Source organism: Corythoichthys intestinalis, chromosome 11 (genome assembly GCF_030265065.1).
Source record: "Corythoichthys intestinalis isolate RoL2023-P3 chromosome 11, ASM3026506v1, whole genome shotgun sequence".
Classification (NCBI taxonomy): domain Eukaryota; kingdom Metazoa; phylum Chordata; class Actinopteri; order Syngnathiformes; family Syngnathidae; genus Corythoichthys; species Corythoichthys intestinalis.
In genome coordinates, this window is record NC_080405.1 from 20,237,733 (window position 1) to 20,256,470 (window position 18,738).

An 18,738-nucleotide genomic window follows, 5' to 3' on the forward strand; every position below is an offset into this window, starting at 1 on the left:
TTGAGAGCGAAAAGGCAGAGAAATGCGAGCGGACACAGGCTTTCATTGGACCGCGCCTATTAATGGCTGAAGCTTTGGCAACTCTTTCTCAACAAATGTAAGTATTGTGGCGAACAACGTGGGGAAGAATGACAGGAGTCAATCTTTGTCTTAACATGCTTAATTGAACACAACGCAGAACATACTGTATAACATTTGCAGCCACCACCGACAGTCATGGATGCCCAACTACCCATCATGCATTTGGGCAGAACTGTTAAGTCGCTGCAGTATCATTTAGTGAAAGCACAACAAAAATAATATTCCTATCTCTCATAGGAGACGATCTTTTTCTTACCACGCTTAATTGAACACAACGCAGAACATACTGTATACCATTTGCAGCCACCACTGACAGTCAGGGTTGCCAAACTTCCCATCATGCATTTGGGCGGAACAGTTAAGTCGCTACAGTATCATTTAGTGAAAGCACAACAAAAATAATATTCGTATCTCTCAAAAAAATAATGTTCACAAATAGAGAAGCGCTCAATGCAAAGAGAACTAGCATTCCCAATCAAAATAGCTATGCAAAATAAACATAAAACTTACTCAGACTATGCCTTGGCTAGATCTTTAACTAATTTAAAACTCGCCATTGACAACTTGTAGCGTATTTCAATCACTACCTTACATAGTTAAAGACAATGTGGAAGAACGGCAGGGAGCCCATGTGACGTCCCGCTTGGCGACATCAACAATGGTGAGCTATTAGTTTATTTTTTTTTGATTGAAAATGTTACAAATTTTATTAAAACGAAAACATTAACAGGGGTTTAAATATACAGGGTGTCCATATAGTCTCTTTACCATTTAAAACATTTATTAAAAATGCAATTGATTAGATATTTTACTCAGATTTGTTCTATTGTATTCAGTGTTTATTGAAGGTTTTTTTTTTTTTTTATCTCTTTTAATACACTTCTACATGGGTACCATTAGTTGCACGAAGCACATCAAGACAGTACTCGATTTCTTGCCATGTTCGCTGTAGCATAGCCTCATCAATTGTGGCAATGGCATCAGTAATCCTTCGCTTATGGTCAGTAATCTCCCTTATCTTTGTTTGATACACGATATCTTTAACATAGCCCCACAGAAAGAAGTCCAGGGGAGTGATATCTGGTGAACGTAGCGGCCAAGGAATTGGCCCATCCCTTCCAATCCATCGGTCTGGAAATGTTTGATTGAAGAACCCACGAACATGCAGCCCCCAATGTGGTGGTGCACCATCTTGCTTAAAAATGATAGTTGATTGAAGGTCATTCAGTTGTGGTGCCACATATTTAGTTAAAAGGTTAAGGTAAACAGGTCTCGATGAAGAAAAATGGACCAATTATTCGACCAATTATTCGATTGCACATGATCCCACACCACACATTCACCTTTGGGCTATTACGCTCAATTTCTCTAGTCAAGTGGGGGTGGACCAATTATTCCATTGCACATGATCCCACACCACACATTCACCTTTGGGCTATTACGCTCAATTTCTCTAGTCAAGTGGGGGTGTTCTGATCCCCAGATTCTTACATTGTGTTTGTTCAGTTTCCCTGAAACATGAAAAGTTGCCTGAAACACACAAATGCAGTGTAATAAAAAACTTTTTAAGAAACACTGAATGCAATAGAACAAATCTGAATAAAATATCTAATCAATTGCATTTTTAATAAATTTTTCAAATGGTAAAGAGACTTTATGGACACCCTGTAAAATCACTATAACAACTTGTACTCAAATTTATCTTTTAAGAACTACAAGTCTTTCCATCCGTGGATCCCTTTAACAGAAATAATGTTAATAAGGTTAATGCCATCTTGTGGATGTATTGTTATAATAAACAAATACAGTACTTATGTACAGTATGTTGAATGTTTATGCCCGTCTTGTGTCTTATCTTTCCATTCCAACAATAATTTACAGAAAAATATGACATATTTTAGAGATGGTTTGAATTGTGATTAATTACGATTAATTAATTTTTAAGCTGTGATTAACCCGATTAAAAATTTTAATTGTTTGACAGCCCTAATATACTGTATATATTTTATATGTCTAATCCTCCTTAATATTACATGATGCGCTACATAATTTTCAAGCATTGAATAAGATAGTCAAGATATTTTGTAACCTTTTTTTTCTAACTATGAATGAACTATGAACTATGAATAACTATGAATACCTTGTCCACAGTTGAGTAGTATGCTCCAGCCTTGCATTTGAACTCTGCATCAGTGGGACCTTGTGTCGTTGTGATTTTCCAGTTATAAACGCGTGTCTCTCCAGGTGGAACAGGCTCTCCTGGAACTCCAGCTGGTGGGGACTGGGCATAGCTTTGTGCAATGCCAACTCCCTGAGTACGATCATAAACTCCCTGAAGGTGAAACGAGTAGGGCCTGGATGCCTTGTTCTTGAACACGACCTTGAATAGGCAGAGGGTGTGAACATAGGTCACTTAACATAATAATTCAGTTGCATTTTATTAACTATACTTCCCTTACAGTAAGGAGCTCGTTGACTTCTGCTTTGATGAAGGGTCCCATAATTCCCAGGTGTTCGTGAAGCTCTCCTCTATGAGCACGTTCCAGGAAGTTTTCGTTTGTGTATTCCCGAAACACCACCTTCTTGTATTCTTGCAGGAACTTCCTCATTCCACGACGCTTTTCCCTAAACATGGGAAATGATGACCTTATTCTGTCATTTATCACAAATAAAATTTCATTTAATTCAAGAAAATGCTCCAGGTTTGAAAATCAGTGTACCAGCTATTTCAGGTTACTAAGTGAGGTCCTAAAGAAAAAAATTATTAACTAAGGAAAAAAAAGATTTGAACAGCAATATATTGCAAGTATGTAGTCGTACAGCAATAAAGAAAAACATTCCTCCATGCATGAACAATTCACAATTTACCCAATTAATTCCTAAATATGGCCAAATTTACACCAAAATATTCCCATAAATGAGAAAATAAAAGAACATAGCGTACTTTCTGCACTATAAGGCGCATCTGACCAATAGCTGCAACCCACCAAATTTTACAAGAAAATGCCATTTGTTCGTAAATGAGACGCACTGGACAATAAGCAGCAACTGTCCTCACTGTATTACGGGATATTTACACTAAAATATATTAACCGGTAACACTTTATTTGACAGCGGCATCATACGACTGTCATAAGACCAAATGAACCAACATAAAGCTTTGAACCAATTGGCTGCAAATCTTCTTTGCTTCAAGAAGCTTCATTTGGCCATCACTGCTCCCTTGGGGGGATGGTCAACCTCTGCTGCCACCTGCTGTCAATACTGTTGTCGTCCAACATGCCTCCGAGCATGCATTGAAGCACTACATATGTAAAAATAGCTATCAAAATCATGTTCTGTGGTAATTACTTCTTCAGTTCCTGTTCCAGTTGTTTCATTAATTGCTAGTTATGGTATTTGGCAACACTTTATTTGACAGTGGCGCCATAAAACTGTCATTAGACAATCATAATTATGACATGACACTGTCATGAGCATTAATGAATCTTTATAACAGATATCATTTAATGTTATCTCAAAATTATCTCACTTTTGAATAGATGTAAAACATCCAAACTGGACATATATGGAGTTAGTGCCGGATGACACTTAATGACATCTGTCATAAGCATTCAGTAATGACCATGATAATGTCATGTCATATTTATGACAGTCTTATGGCGCTGCTGTCAAATAAAGTGTTACCTATTAACCCAAATAAATCAACAAATAAGCCGCACTGGACGATAAACCGAAGGATTCAAAATGAAGGAAAACAGTAGCAGCTAATAGTCCCAAAATTATGTTTAAAAAAAAAAATCAATATAAAGCCATAATAAAAAAAGAAAAAAAAGAAAAAAATCAGTAATGGCCCAATCCCAATCATATCCTCTGGTAACACATACCTTTTTGGTAACCACAGCAAGGTTGCTTTAATTTCAACTGTAGAAATCTTTTTGCTGCGTTCACGCCAGCCGCGTTTTTTTTTCTCTCGTCGTGCAATGGGTTTCCGAAGTCAATGTAATGGCATGTGGAAGGGTTATAGTCAGGCGCGACACGATGTCGCCAGTTTGATCAGATAGGCCAAGCCCTGCGATGTTGCGCTATCAATTTTTGCGCTAAAGAGAAAATGGCTGGGTTGATCTTTCTGCGACAGATTTCAGCAACAACTGGGAAGCAGCCAATCAAATATGTTTTCTCGTTCAAGTGACTTTAGTTGCTGGAGCTGGAACCTTCCTCAACATCCAGTTAACAAAAGTCCAAACAAACAAAAAAAAATAGGACTGCGAGAATAGTCAAAATATTACGAGAATAAAGTCGCAATATTACAAGAATGCAGTCATATGTTGTAATAATACGAGATTAAGGTTATAATATTACGAGGCTAAAGTTGTAATAATGCGATAATTAAGTCATACATTGCAATATTACAAGATTAAAATCATAATATTATGAGATGAAACAGTAATTTTATGAAATTAAAATAATTTCATGCTTATTTTTATGTTACATGAACCGGAAGTTACTGGTTTCACGGGCTGGACTTTTGGTGAAGTAAGTTCTATGTGAATACAAAACTGCGTTTGGTGTAATATTAGGAGATTGACGTAATATTTGAAGAAAAACTATCGTAAAATTACAAGACTAAAGTCGTTATATTACTTTTTTTGTGTTACGTGAACCAGAAGTTGTTTTGTGACCACCGACTTTTGGCGACAAGGTCGGTGTCGGCGACTGGAGTAGCGCGAGCGACGCATTGTCGTGTGACAAGCGCGGCTGGTGTGAAAGTAGCATTGGGAAAGTCTTAGAAGTGAATGTATTAACGTGTCCTTACCCTGGTGTGATAATACCAGGAGCTTTTTTGATGCCATAGTCCCAGTTGATCTCCACTGCAGCGATGTAATATTTGCGGTACATTGTTTTACTGGAGCGCACGTCAATTTTCTGTGAAATAATTTCATCCGATGAGCTTTCTTCCTATAATAAAAGCAAGATGAGGGATGAAGTGGTTGGATATGTGATTAACTGGACAGTACACTTTCCCAGAAAGGCAACCTTACTGTTTGGCTGTAGTCATCGTAATCCACAGACAGATTAATTCCTGTTGTATTGTTTGCTCCCGTAGAATTATAAACAATCCGTGGGGAATCAACTGTTTGGTCCTCAGAATCATTCGAAATATGGCTTTCCCTGAAGTTTTTGTCCATTTCCAGTGAATCGCTTTCACTTAAAAGCTTCTCCTTAAAGCTTGGATTTCTGTCGGGTATGATCTCGTTGCTTTCTACCCTCGTCGCATTTATTTCAAGTGGCATCACATTCTTTTGGTCAGTCTTCTTCTCAACACTGGTGTCTGTCCCGTTTTTTGGGGTCTTTTCTCCAAACTGCCCTTTTAGTTTGTCATTTCCAGGTCCTGCAGAGCTAAAGTGTCCTTGTGTCCCGTTTCCTTCCACCCATCTTCTCTGTCTACCATTTCTGTTATGTTCTGTCCCGTTCACATCCTCTATCCACTCCCCATTTCTCTCTAATTCATTCAAGACATCCAGTGGGATTCCTCCCTCAAGTTCACTGGTTGAATTTTCTCCATCCAAAGACTCTACAGTCAGTCTTCTCATTTGGCAGATTTGGTCTCCTTTCACAGTCCACTCAATATTGTCACCAGTGTCATATTGACTCTCAGTATTATTCTTGCACACCCAAACCATATTTTTCTTATTATGAGGTCTCTTGCTCTTTGGCAGTAGGCCCACACAGTCAGCGAGACCGTCAATGTCCTCATCTTGGTCCACATATGGGTTTCCGAAGCCGCAGGGACAAACAGTGTAACTAGTGCTCATACCCCGACTCTTGAGGCTGCCATCGAAGGCACTAATTTCCCACTCACCTGTGAGAGGAATTATATAATGATTACAATTGATGATCATTTCTTCCCATATGTTGTAAGAATAGAATTGACCCTTCTATTATTAAGTGAATTACTGGATTTTCATTTCAATTTTTCCCCTCAAGCGCACGTTTGATTGGCTGATGACTAGAACAAACAAACACGTACACTCACACAACCCCTGACAGAAATACACGTCAACATGCCGCCTCCTCCACCTTCAAAGGCGAGCGATACTAGAACTTTTTTTTTTGGCCAGCCGCAGCAGCAGCCACTGTAAGTAGACGTCAATGTTGAGGAGGTGGGGAACATGCCACTAATTTTGCTACTGAAAATCCGACCTGCATCACAATTAGCATAACATTAAATTGTGTGAACTTGCTAACCTGCAAAACTCGAGTAGGAAGCAGCTTAGAGATTAGTGTCCTCATGAACTGTATGTGTTTTCTACCGTTGACGTTAATTCAACTGTGCATTTATTAATTCAAAATATATTTATTATATCCATTATTCATTTAACAATAATCTTACTTGCAGTCTATGCTATTCTTTAACCCCCCGCCCACACACACAAAAACAAAACCCCTTGTAAATTTCCTTTTATATGAAGAAAGGGAGAATTCTCCCATTTTCTCCCTTGAAAGTAACAATTTTAACTTTTTTCATTTTTTTAATTTTAGGCATCACATCAGCATATTTGTCTGAAATGTAGGCCTGACCCTCGTTCACCCAATCTGTTTGGTCTTATTAATGTCCCGTCCCCATCAAAAAGTGTATATGCAGGTTATGCTGTTATAGCGTCCTACCAATGTTGAGACCAAACCTACGCCCATACAATATACGCAAGAGACATAATGAATCTGCATGATTCTACACGATGCGTGCAACACCGCTCTGACAGTATCAATTTAGTGCTACATAATTTCTGTAAATATAGGCTTTCGCCTATAAGAGATGGGGGCCCACTAAGAGTGATGAGACTTGCAGCTGACTTCTAACATTTGATTAGAGAGAGTGAACAAACATTGTGTGTGCCCTTCCTTTTAATCACTTGCCGAGGGCATTACAGTATCATTAGAAAATACTGTATAAACAGAGTTTTCATTGCCTTGCTGACGATAGACGTAGACAGTCTTTATAGCTCCCGGTAAATTCCCGTGTAAGGTGACGCGGGAGTTACTCGCATGATTTGCTTTCACGCATATAGAGCTATCCCGGCAATGACACAGGTCATACGCTTTCACAGGCTTGTGCCATGTTGCCCACTGGCATTCTTTGTGCGGGGAGGGCTGCTGACCCGGACATTACATCATTTTTGGTCGGTATTGTCTGTCACAATGTTGATCAAATTGTGTTTTTTTACAGAGCCGTTTGGGGGAGCGTTCCCAACGTTGTAACTGCAGCCAACTCAAGCTCCAAGGGTACCGAGACATTAACTTGATGGGCGTCATTCGACACCTCTGCCGCCCTTGTTTTTAAATCCCTACATAGTGCTGGTATTTGAGTGTATTTGTTTTGTTGTCTTATCGGCTCTCTGCCTACCGCCTAGGTACAGTGGGGAGAACAAGTATTTGATACACTGCCAATGGCAGTGTATCAAATACTTGTTCTCCCCCATGTTAGTATTATTGAGCCCTTTCGACCAACTGTCACGGACCCATTGTGTTGTTCCTCCTTTTCCGCGATCGCGTGTATTTTTGTTTGTATTTTATAAACCCTTGAACGCATCCCTCCGTTGTTTTCTGTTTTGAGGTACAACCCCAACATCGGCGACAAAATAAACCACACATTTTCCAAAGATGAACGATGGACTCTCTTCCTTCGCTCAACGATCCAGTAGCAATTTAATTTCGTTATGTTTTCAGTTTATTTTAGGTGTTTCCAGCTTGCTACGTTGATAATTGCGATGTTTGTTTACCGCTTTTGTCTAACTGTAGGGAGAGAGGAAGTGACGATCGGCCTGCCATAATATTTACGTCATCAGCCATCGTAGTGTGACCTGGGAATTTAACACTTGCTTTCACATAAGCCTCATCCCGGGACTTTCCCGGGCATTATACTAAGACGTGACCCGCGAAATGTCCACGTAGTCTCCGTGTCAGTCGACATGGGAAATTGCGTTTAACATACAAGGGCTGCCCGTTTAAATCCCGGGATTTTCACGGTGTTTCGGCATGTGTAAAAGGGGCTTATTTGTCTTATTGATTTCATTGTCACAAATATACGCTGCATTGGCTTAGATGGCAACAATATTTCAAAACACTTATAAAATATACATCTTAAAAATAGATACAAAAAAAAAAAACAGATAAAAGCCAGTTTTAAATGTAAAAGTTAAATATACATGGATTGCACATTCAAATTCAAGCATACCAAACTATACATTCAACACTATACATTTTATATTTCTTAAGCAAGCACGCATAACTGCAATAATTAATTTAAAAATGCCTGGTTTTTAAGGAACTCAGAAAACTCCGCAGGGATGTCATTGGAAACACTTGCACAAGAGCCAATACAAATGGCATGGATTTTTTTGTTGTTGTACTACTTGTCCTGGATTGGTTGCCAGTCCAATTGAAGGGCACCAATACAGCATTACTACTTTTAAAACAGCATTACCACTTTGGGTAGGGCTTACTGACACTGTTCTTCAGTGGTTCACATCTTATTTACATGATAGGGATTTCTTTGTGTCAATCAAAAACCATCAGTCAGAACGAACCAAATTCACGTGTGGCGTCCCTCAAGGGTCAATTCTTGGACCACTCTTATTTAACACTTACTGTTCCATTATCTGAGCTAGGGGGAACATATATGACATCTCCTATCACACCTATGCAGATGACACACAACTCAATTTCTGTGTCCCCACATGATTATAGTCCGTTAGTCTCCCTGAGTAAATGCATACATCAAATCAATGAATGGATGTGCCAGAATTTTCTCCAGTTAAATGTGGAGACGACAGAAGTGATCCTTTTTGGGCCAAAAAAGGAAAGGTCAAAGATAAGCAGACACCTTAGCACAATGTCACTTACAGCTACAACTCAAGTCAGAAATCTTGGCACAATTATTGACTCAGACCTAAAATTTGATAGCCATCTAAAGTCCGTCACTAATCTGCTTGTTACCACCTAAAAATTATAGCCAGAATTAATGAGCTTCTGACTCAACAAGACATGGAAAAACTTATGCATGCATTCATTTTCAGCAGATTGGACTAAGGCAACAGTATGGTTACAGCTCTTGATAAAAAATCAGTCTGCAGCTAGTAAAGAATGCTGCAGCCAGAGTCCTCACAAATACAAGGAAACTGGACCATATTACATCAGTTTTGAAATCGTTACACTGGCTTCCAGTGAGTCAAAGGATAGACTATAAAATACTACTGCTCGTCTACAAAACACTTAATGGCCTGTGACCAAAATACATGCTTAATTTGTCAGATTCCTATGAAACATGTAGACCCCTAAGGTAATCTGGAACCAGTTTCCTGTATGTTCCAAGAACAAGAACCAAGCAGGGTGAGGCAGCATTTAGTTATTATGCTCCTCACCTCTGGAACAAGTTACCTGAAGGTCTGATATATGCTCAAACTGTTAGCTCCTTTAAATCACGGCTAAAAACGCTCTTGTTTAGCACAGCATATCCATAACTATCTACATATTTCAATCTATTTCCTTTCTATTCCTGATTTCAATTATTATATTATTATTAGTATTTTTTATTTTTATTTTTTTCTTATTCTTTTCGTGATTAAATGCAGTTCTAATGTATACTTTTATTTCCTGTTTCGATTGTCGTTGTTTTAATGGTTTATTGATTTAATGTGATTTTTAAGATCTTCATGTGATGTAGAGCACTTTAAATTGCCTTGTGTTGAATTGTGCTATATAAATAAAATTGCCTTGCCTTAAAAATGTATTAATAATTTCATGCGGTGTCTTTATCCAGTGCAGTAAGATTGACCTGCCCCATGAAAACTGGATGTAGAAATATCCATTGTTGAGATACAGGTTGAATGTCATTACCTAGTATGTCCATTTCCATGGAAATGGCCATGCTCATCATTGGAAAGAGGGTGAGGACAGACTGATGCAGGTCGTTATATTTGAAAAGGTTTCCAGTGAAGTAAACAGACAGAAAATTGCTTCTGGTACCCACATTGGCCACAAGCCAGTAGATAACTTCTGTCTTACACATTTTGGGACACGCATTTTGGTGCTCTTTGTATATGATGCCATTTATACCTGGATGATGAATACACCAAAAACAGAAAATTTGTTTTAATGATCTGTCTCAGTAAAATTGAAATCAAATGCTGGGAAAACTCACTGTAAATGACGTTGGAGTCGTAGAAATCAGGATTTGTGCTTTGAGATAGGTTCTGGTGTTGGTAAATGTTTTCTTCTGCATACCAACTTCTATTCTCATCAAATACAGCAAACATCAGCCTACATTCAAAATCAGTGGACTTCTGCAAAGGCATATTGAATATAAGCAAGACTGTAAATGCAAATGGCATCATTGGGGGTAATGTCAAATTAGGCACAGCAATTCCTCTCACCAGGCCTCCTCTTTTGTTGATGGTGTCAGCCTTGCAGATTAGCAAAGTGCCCACTAACCCAGAGGCCAGGTCTCTCTCTGGGGATACGGTGCTCTGGTAAAGAAGTGACAGACATACCGGGTCCTTCTCCATGGGCCCGTCATCAGGCGTTATTTCCCAGACATAGACAAACGTCCCATTCGGAGGCACCTCCATTGAGCGCAAGTCATTTTCTGCATCTTGGATGTGTTTACATAGATGTTAAGAACGAGAGCCACAGGGAGCAATGAACACTGAACAATGAAATGAATGAAAGAACACTACTAGCCTTTTTGATGATAACATAAATTATGAAATACTAGTAAAAGTTTTTTTTCTGTAATTGTAAGCAGGGATGAAAGTGGGCCAGAACTGTCCGGAACGCTGTTTCGTTATAAGAGTGCTTTGATCCCGAAAATATGACGGCAACTGTCATTTGTATGTGTTATATGAATAACTGTGCCAAAAGCAGTGTCGCTCTGTGGCGACATTCATGGGAGTTCCGGCAAGAAATTCTTGCCACTTTCACCCCTGATTGTAGGTATAAGAATAAGTATACTGGTAAATTTAGCTTGCGGAAAAAGACCGTTTTAAAGAAAAAAACGTTTTTAAAAAAATGAATACAGTAGATACAAAAGGTCTACACACCCCTATTAAAATGCTCAATTACCATAATTTTTGCACTATAAGGCGCACCTGACTATAAGCCGCCAACCACCAAATGTGACTAGAAAACGACGTTTTTTTTTCATAGATAAGCCGCACTGGACTATAAGCTGCAGCTGTCCTCACTGTATTATGGGATATTTACACCAAAAGATATTAACCGATAATGCTTTATTTGACAGTGGCATCAAGCGAGTGTCCTAAGACCAAATTAACTACCATGAAGCTTTTAACCAATTGGCTGCAAAGCTTTATTGTTTCAAGAAGCTTCATTTGGCTGTCTCTGCTCCCTTGGGGGAGACATTTAACCTCTTCTGCTACCTGCTGTCAACACTGTTGCCTCCGAGCATGCATTGCAGCGCTACAGATGTAAATTACAATCAAAATTCATGTTCTGTGCAATTACTTCTTCAGTTCATGTTCCAGTTGTTTCATTAATTGCTAATTATGGTATTTGGTAACACTTTATTTGCGAGTGACGCCTTAAGACTGTCATGAGACAATCATAACTATGACATGACACTGTCATCAGCATGAATGAATGCTTATAACAAATGTCATTTAGTGTTATCCGGCAAATTATCTCACTTTTGAGTGGATGTATAAGATCCAAACTGGACATAAATGGATTTAGTAACATAATTTGCTGGATGACACTTAATGACATCTATCATAAGCATTCAGTAATGCCCATGATAGTCTGTCATAAATAGGACCGTCTTATGACATCTTATTACATAACTGTGAAATAAAGTGTTACCAAATACCATAACAAGCAATTAATGAAACAACTCGAACAGTAACTGAATACATAATTGGCACAGAGCATGAATTTTGATTTTTATTTACATCTTTAGCTCTGTAATGCATGCTAGGAGGCATGTGTTGCCTATTAACCCAAATAAATCAACAAATAAGCAGCACTGGACTATAAGCCGCATGATTCAAAATGAAGCAAAAAAGTAGCGGCTTATAGTCTGAAAATTACGGTATTGTGATCTACACAAACATTTCAATGATTAATATGTGACCAATAAATTGTACAACTTGATGGGGAAAAAACGTAAAGAAGTTGTTTGCAGATGGAAACTAAAAGCTAATTCAATCAGAAGTGCACATGCAATCATTTAATGATTGGGGATATGACTTTATCCATTCATACTCAACCAATTGCATTCAAACACCAGTCACTTTAAATGAGAGTAAGTACAGATCAACTAGTATTTAGTAAACATCTAATTCGCACTTCAAAAATCAAAACCTGCAAACAAATATCCAATATTATTGTGATGTTGCTGATAACATCGCACAGTTCTTAACTACTGTAATGAATAAAAAAGGCTTACCATTTGTGGATTGCTGTAGCGGATAGACTTTGGTGAGGTCATTAGGGTAGATATTAAAAGGATGACTGGCCATATTTTTGAATGTGATCTGAAGGCAGAATTCAACAATTCATTAAGTCTTATTTTTTTGTCGCTGTCACTAAAGCAATTAGTTCTTTCTGCCGCTCGATTCTTTCCTGACTTACATGGAACCGATCATTGACATTTCCTTTCAGGATCGGACCCATTAGTGTCCTGTCCGTGTTTTTCCTCTTAGTGAAAGATCTGTCTGTATATTCCACATAAGCCACCTTTTTATACTTGTAGTTGCCGTGAAGAGGGGTCTCAGGCTTGTCTCTGGACTGCAACCCACTCATGTTAGAAAGAGTCATGTTGGAAATTAGTTATTTGTTTCCTATCTATCGCTGCAACTTAACTTTGTTTTGTGTGCTACCTGTTTTTGGCAGTGAGATGAGGTGCATAGTCCCACATCAACTCCTCAGCAGCGATGTAACGTTTCCAAATTCTTGGCTGCTGTCCACTACTGGATCTCCCCAGTGCTCGTGGACTCAAAGGCTGAAAATCAACGGCGTTGAAGTAGTCTTCGCCGTACTCATCATAGATGTCCTCTTGAACATTGCGAAGGTCAGGACCTGGGCAGCTCTCCACCTTGAACATGGCGCTCATTCCATCTGGGCATGGACACCAAAAGAAACACTTTATTATGAAAGAATGAGACTTACGTAAACGGGCCTCTTCTCTCACCCTGGCGGTGTGCATTTATCTTGCAGCTGATGAGGAAGCGGCCTACTGTGCCAGGCTTCATTTCCGCAGTGGCAAACGTCATGGGGGTCACCTCCATAGACACTTTACGATGTTTCATCACCTAGAAATGCAGACGGATACACTTAATTTACTTTATCGTAGAGCGTGACATTACAACACTTTATTAAATCATAGATTGTCGCATTTTTCTGACTACAAGTCACATTTTTTTTAAAAAAATCACATTTTGGCTGGTCCTGCCAATTACCTCAAGCGTGACTACTGACTATATTGTAAAATACAGTAGATGACTTTCCCGTGTTCTTACTGGATATGCGACATGACCAAGGAAACACAATTTGAAGCCAGCCCTAACAGACGATAAATGAGATGGTGAAAAGTGTAAATGTGCATCACCTTCAGAGTGTGATCCTGGAACTGTATAGAGTGTATTTCTGGGGCACTGCCGATACCAATTATGTGCCAAATCACACGTTTTTGGCACATTGTTAAGCCTACATGAACACACGCACACACAAACAATAATGTAAAAGGGATGTCAAAGATTTCAGCAAGGGCGTAGGTTTGCATAGGGATGGTAGGAACATAACACTACCAACTTTTCAGGATGCTCAAATTGTCCGCACAGACTTTTGAGCAACCCTATATAACATTATATAATGAGTTCATTAATAAAGGTCATACCTTCCATTATTAAGTGAATTATTTTCATTATGTACAAACTTACATTTACCCCTGTTCACTTGCTAAATGCGACGGTATTTCCCCCCCCCCTCAAACGCACGTTTAATTTGCTGACAACATGCCGCCTCCTCCGCCCCCTTCGAAAAGGAAGGATATGAGAATTTTTTTTTTGGCCAGTAACAGCCACTGTATGCAATGTAAAAAGACGTCACTGTTGTGGCGGTGGGAAACACACCACTAATTTTGCTACTGAAAGTCCGACCGCCATCAGAGTTAGCATAACATTAAACTGTGTTAACTTGCTAACCTGCAAAACTCGGGTAGGAAGCTGCTTAAAGAGACGTGTCCTTCTGTTTGTGTTTTCTACCGTTAATGTTAATTAAAGTGTGAGAAATGTAGTGAACTCCAGTGGAAACCGTAGAACTAGAAAAATGTGACCTAGAAGCTGCTTAGAGAGAGAGGGGCAAACCCATCAACGGGGGGGGGTGGGTGGTGGTGGTGGTGTGGGGGGGGGGGGTCAACTTGGTATGTTCTCCCGGGCCTCAGGACCATAGGGGCCCCTGAATGACCCTTAATTTATTTTACTTTACATTCACATATTTCTTTTTTATTTAAATCATCGTCTGATTAAATATTATGTTCTACTCGATATATAGTTAAAAACTTTAACATATTAGATATTTCAAATAAATATTCTTTCCTTTTTTGCACAACACCCCCCCACTCCCTCTGTCTTAGCAGAGAATGGTTTGACCCCGCTCTAAAGCACTCAAGGCTACACTACGTACGTGCCCTGAAGCGGGAAATTAAAATCTGTCATTGTTATAACTCTAAACATGGCAAGTCGTCATAAATCGGGTGCGCAGAAAAGAAAAAAGAAAAAGAGATGAAGATCATAGAGGTGGACGAGAAAAAAAGAAGTTTTTAAAAGGGGGACAAGAAGCCAAAGAATTAGGGCTAGAGTTGGCTGTGGACGGTGATGACGGTAAGTGAACAACAGCTGATAACACTGAACGTTTATATTCGCGATCACCTTGACCAAAGCCCGATTCGAGTCTGTCACCAGCCGCTTGTAGCCTATTGAGCTGCGGTATGACAAGACATGCTGCTCGCGTTGAGCCGAGGAGAGAGAAGGTGATGAGAGATCAGGGATATATTATGGTCTGTGCGGACCAGGTGCGCGAAGCTGAACAGACTCTGGTCCGGCGGCTGGATTTATCTTGGGTTTACAACCCACTGTGTATTATAGCAAACGCTAATACCGTATTAGGTTGAGCGCAGGGTTTAACAACTTAGCCATGCTCTCCATTGAGCGTGAGCTTGCTCAAAAACTGGATTTCACCGATGTTATAAATGACTTTGCTGTCAAAAAATCTAGGTGCATCACTGTTGGAGGGCTTGATAACCCCAGGGATGTGGAGGGGGCAGGCACAGGATTATTAGTTATATACTGTTTTGTTGCTTAGCAGGCAGGCATAGCACTCTCACTTCTATTGTACTGTAGCCCACATGGGGCAATTGATGGAAATTGTTTGTTTATATTGTGTCACATCCCATTACGGTCTGTTAAATTTAACTGTCCATCTCAAATTAAATAATTTGAAAATTTACACTGTCATTGCTTGCGATGCGTTAAAAGTACTGCATATGTTGTTGTGACAAGCCGGTGGCAGGGGTGAGGTGGCGTGGGGTGGGGGGGGGGGGCCCTATAATGGTCTCTTGTCTCTGGGCCCCTGCAAGTCTATTGACAGCCCTGGAGAGGGGTGCTGTATAACCTCATATGTTGCTCACACAACACAACATACACACAACATAATCATAATTAACGATGTACATAAAAACAAAAACACTTTTTTTGTGGGGGGGGGGGGGGGGGGGGGGATGCCGCGAGCTACCCACACTAGTGTTGCGATTGACTGGTCGATCGTGATTGACGTAATGAGCACCCCTGACTTAGCCTATCAATTAATTAAGGTTCATATTCATGGAAATGTAGCCGTTACCCCCTTATTAATGTCCCATCCCGAGCAAAAAGTGTACATGCAGGTTTTGCTATTACATCATCGTCCCTACCAATGTTGAGACCGAACCTACGCCCCTGGATTACAGTAACACACCACAAACAAAAGTGTGTGCATTTAGTTTGTGTGGTTCCCAACCAGGCAAAGTGGAGTTGCTATAGCCATTGATGGTGTGATATTTTTTCCTGCTGTTGCTCCTCTGGATGTTTCCTATGCTCCTCTCTTCCATCTCCCCATACCAGCTCTTGCTCTCGTCAAACACAGCAAAGAGTAGCACAAATGCAGTATTTCTCCTCTGCTTGTTCTCAATAAATGCACCTAGAGGAACAGACACAAAACAATGAAAATAATGAGAAGAATAATGAGTCCCACTATATTGCAGTGAAAATGTAGACAAAACATTTGAAAAATGATATATTTGTTGGAGTTTAAATGCAATTTAAGTTGGTTAATATTTGGACATACAATTTATGTTGATGGAAAGATTCACGTTATTTACAGAAAGTTGATAGTATATGTGCAGAAATAGTTCAATGAACTTTACACATGGATAATTTAAGGTGTAAAATTTCATATACCTTTCATTACAGTGGAGAAAGTGTTATGGCATCATGATTCAATTTTTGTGGTTGTGGTAAACTGCAACTTGTGAGTAATACGTGAGGCAATATGGAGTGGAGTCACACAGAGGTTTTTTTGTGTGTTTTTTTTACCTTTCCATCGCTCAAATGCTTTTTGTCAATATATTCACCAAATTCCTTATTTTTGTTGTCTTGGAAATACTTGTATTAACTGTATTAATACAGTGGTACGTCTACTTAGGAAGTTACTTCGTTCCTGGATGAAACGAATTAAGTCGAAATGGTTGTATGTCGAGCAGTATTTTCCCATAAGAATACATTATAATTCTATTAATTCGTTCCACAGCCCAAAAACCTACACCAAATCTTTAATAAATACTGCTGGTACTATTACAAATGATAATTACATATAGCAAATTAAATAAATTATATATAAAAATCAAGAATTATAAAATAATAATAATAAATTATTCCTGTAATAATGAAACAAATCAGGTTCTGATATGGGGGCTGTGTTTTGCGTGCTGTACCTGAACGCACCACGTGGCTGACGTTACAGAGAGACAAAGGTGCGGCAGAGATTTTACTTTCTCTTTTAATGTGCTTGTGTTTTTTGGCGTGAACAGCAGCGGACAGTAGGCGTGTTGTGTTGCACAAGTTCTGAAAAAATGATTAAAAACCTGACGAAGCTGGGAATTTCTTTGGCGATGTTACCACAATAATAATTGTCACCTTAACTTATAAAGACTGGCGAACGGATGTCGGAGGAGGACCAGTGAGATCGTAGACATTCTACGGCCGTATTGTCAAGCCTGTTCACGGATGCGCACACACAGCACGCTAATAATATTTTATCATTTCCATCTTCAATTCAGTGGTGAGAATCACCTTTTTCCTTTTTTAACCACCTGCATTCATCTTCTTGGAACCCGTGTTGATTTCTCTCACAAGAAAATCCGCGATGCGTCCGTCTTGTGGGCAAACAAGAAACTGCGGCGCTGTCACAAATCGTTGTATTTCGAGCATGTCGTTGGATGTAGAAACAAATGGCCAGTCAAATTTTACGTCGGGTGTCGAAAAGATCGTGTGTCGAAGCGATCGTATGTTGAGGTACCACTATTTAGGGCAGGGTTCACTAAATCCGAAACTCGGTGCCACTTTTCCTGTCATGTTTTCCACGTCTCTCTCCCCTATAACACCTGAATCAACTGATTACGTCATCATATTTTGATTCAGGTGTGTTGGAGGAGGGAGACATGGAAAACACGACAGGAAAAGTGACACCGAAGTCCGGATTTAGTGAACCCTGGTATAGGGTATCTTTTTCAATGCCTTTTTGTGATGGAACGGTTTTATAAAATAAAGTATAAAAATGAATTAATGGTGAATACACTTAAAGAGATCCACAGATAGAAAGACTTGTAGTTCTTGAAAGATAAAAGTTATGATTTCAAATCATTTGATATTGAAAACCCTCTTGATGTTTTTGTTTTCATACAATTTGGAAAATTAGTTTAGTAGGTCGCCATTGCTGTTGACGTCGCAGGGCCAGTGACGTCACATGGTTATGCTGCCGGGCTTCCAGAGTATGATTCTAGCGACATAAATGTGTCTGTTCAACCCTTTCAATTCTAACCCAAGAGGAACATTAATGAGCATGACAGCACTGTCGATATTTCACAAAACGAGCAGCAAAAGCAAACTTAACAGGAAAGACGGGATGAGACAAGAGAAGAGTATGACAAAACTGTGTTCCGTCAAAATGTGATACACAAGCGAAACGAAACGGCAAATTTGACACCCAAAGTACTACCGTGCGCTTTCAGCTTTCTTTGTTTAGATGCATACAGATATACGTATTTTAATAAAAGAGAACAATTGTGGCTTATTAGAGCCTACAAGTCTTTAAGTCCGAGGTTCCCTTAAAAACCTTTTAGACATTTAAACACTCTTAAAACATTGCATGGAAGGTTTACCTAATTTGTTAGTTTTTAAAGAGAAACTCAAGTAATTACCTAATATTTAGGGCCCGAGCACTAGGCGTGCGAAGGCCCTATTGTTTTGCAAAGGATTATTATTAGGGCCCGAGCACTCTCAGCGTGCGAGGCCCTATTGTTCTTCGAAGGATTATTATTATTATTAT

The 18,738-nt window shown here is 39.3% G+C and overlaps 1 protein-coding gene across 2 annotated transcripts in view; it reads right to left on the minus strand.

The window, feature by feature from the left end:
• Window positions 1–18,738, minus strand: part of f8 (coagulation factor VIII, procoagulant component) — a 51,316-nt gene that overhangs the window by 11,480 nt on the left and 21,098 nt on the right. For both annotated transcript variants that reach the window (XR_009064808.1, XM_057850094.1), the window contains exons 5-17: window positions 16,153–16,332; window positions 13,706–13,803; window positions 13,289–13,409; window positions 12,978–13,215; window positions 12,730–12,895; window positions 12,545–12,632; window positions 10,515–10,732; window positions 10,283–10,424; window positions 9,979–10,197; window positions 5,124–5,944; window positions 4,898–5,040; window positions 2,541–2,706; window positions 2,222–2,461 (exon numbers count right to left, since the gene is read on the minus strand). Coding sequence is in view for 1 of the 2 variants with exons in the window: in XM_057850094.1 (XP_057706077.1) it covers window positions 2,222–2,461; window positions 2,541–2,706; window positions 4,898–5,040; window positions 5,124–5,944; window positions 9,979–10,197; window positions 10,283–10,424; window positions 10,515–10,732; window positions 12,545–12,632; window positions 12,730–12,895; window positions 12,978–13,215; window positions 13,289–13,409; window positions 13,706–13,803; window positions 16,153–16,332 (2,840 nt within the window). In the remaining variant the exon portion in view is untranslated. The remainder of the gene's footprint in view (window positions 1–2,221; window positions 2,462–2,540; window positions 2,707–4,897; window positions 5,041–5,123; window positions 5,945–9,978; window positions 10,198–10,282; window positions 10,425–10,514; window positions 10,733–12,544; window positions 12,633–12,729; window positions 12,896–12,977; window positions 13,216–13,288; window positions 13,410–13,705; window positions 13,804–16,152; window positions 16,333–18,738) is intronic.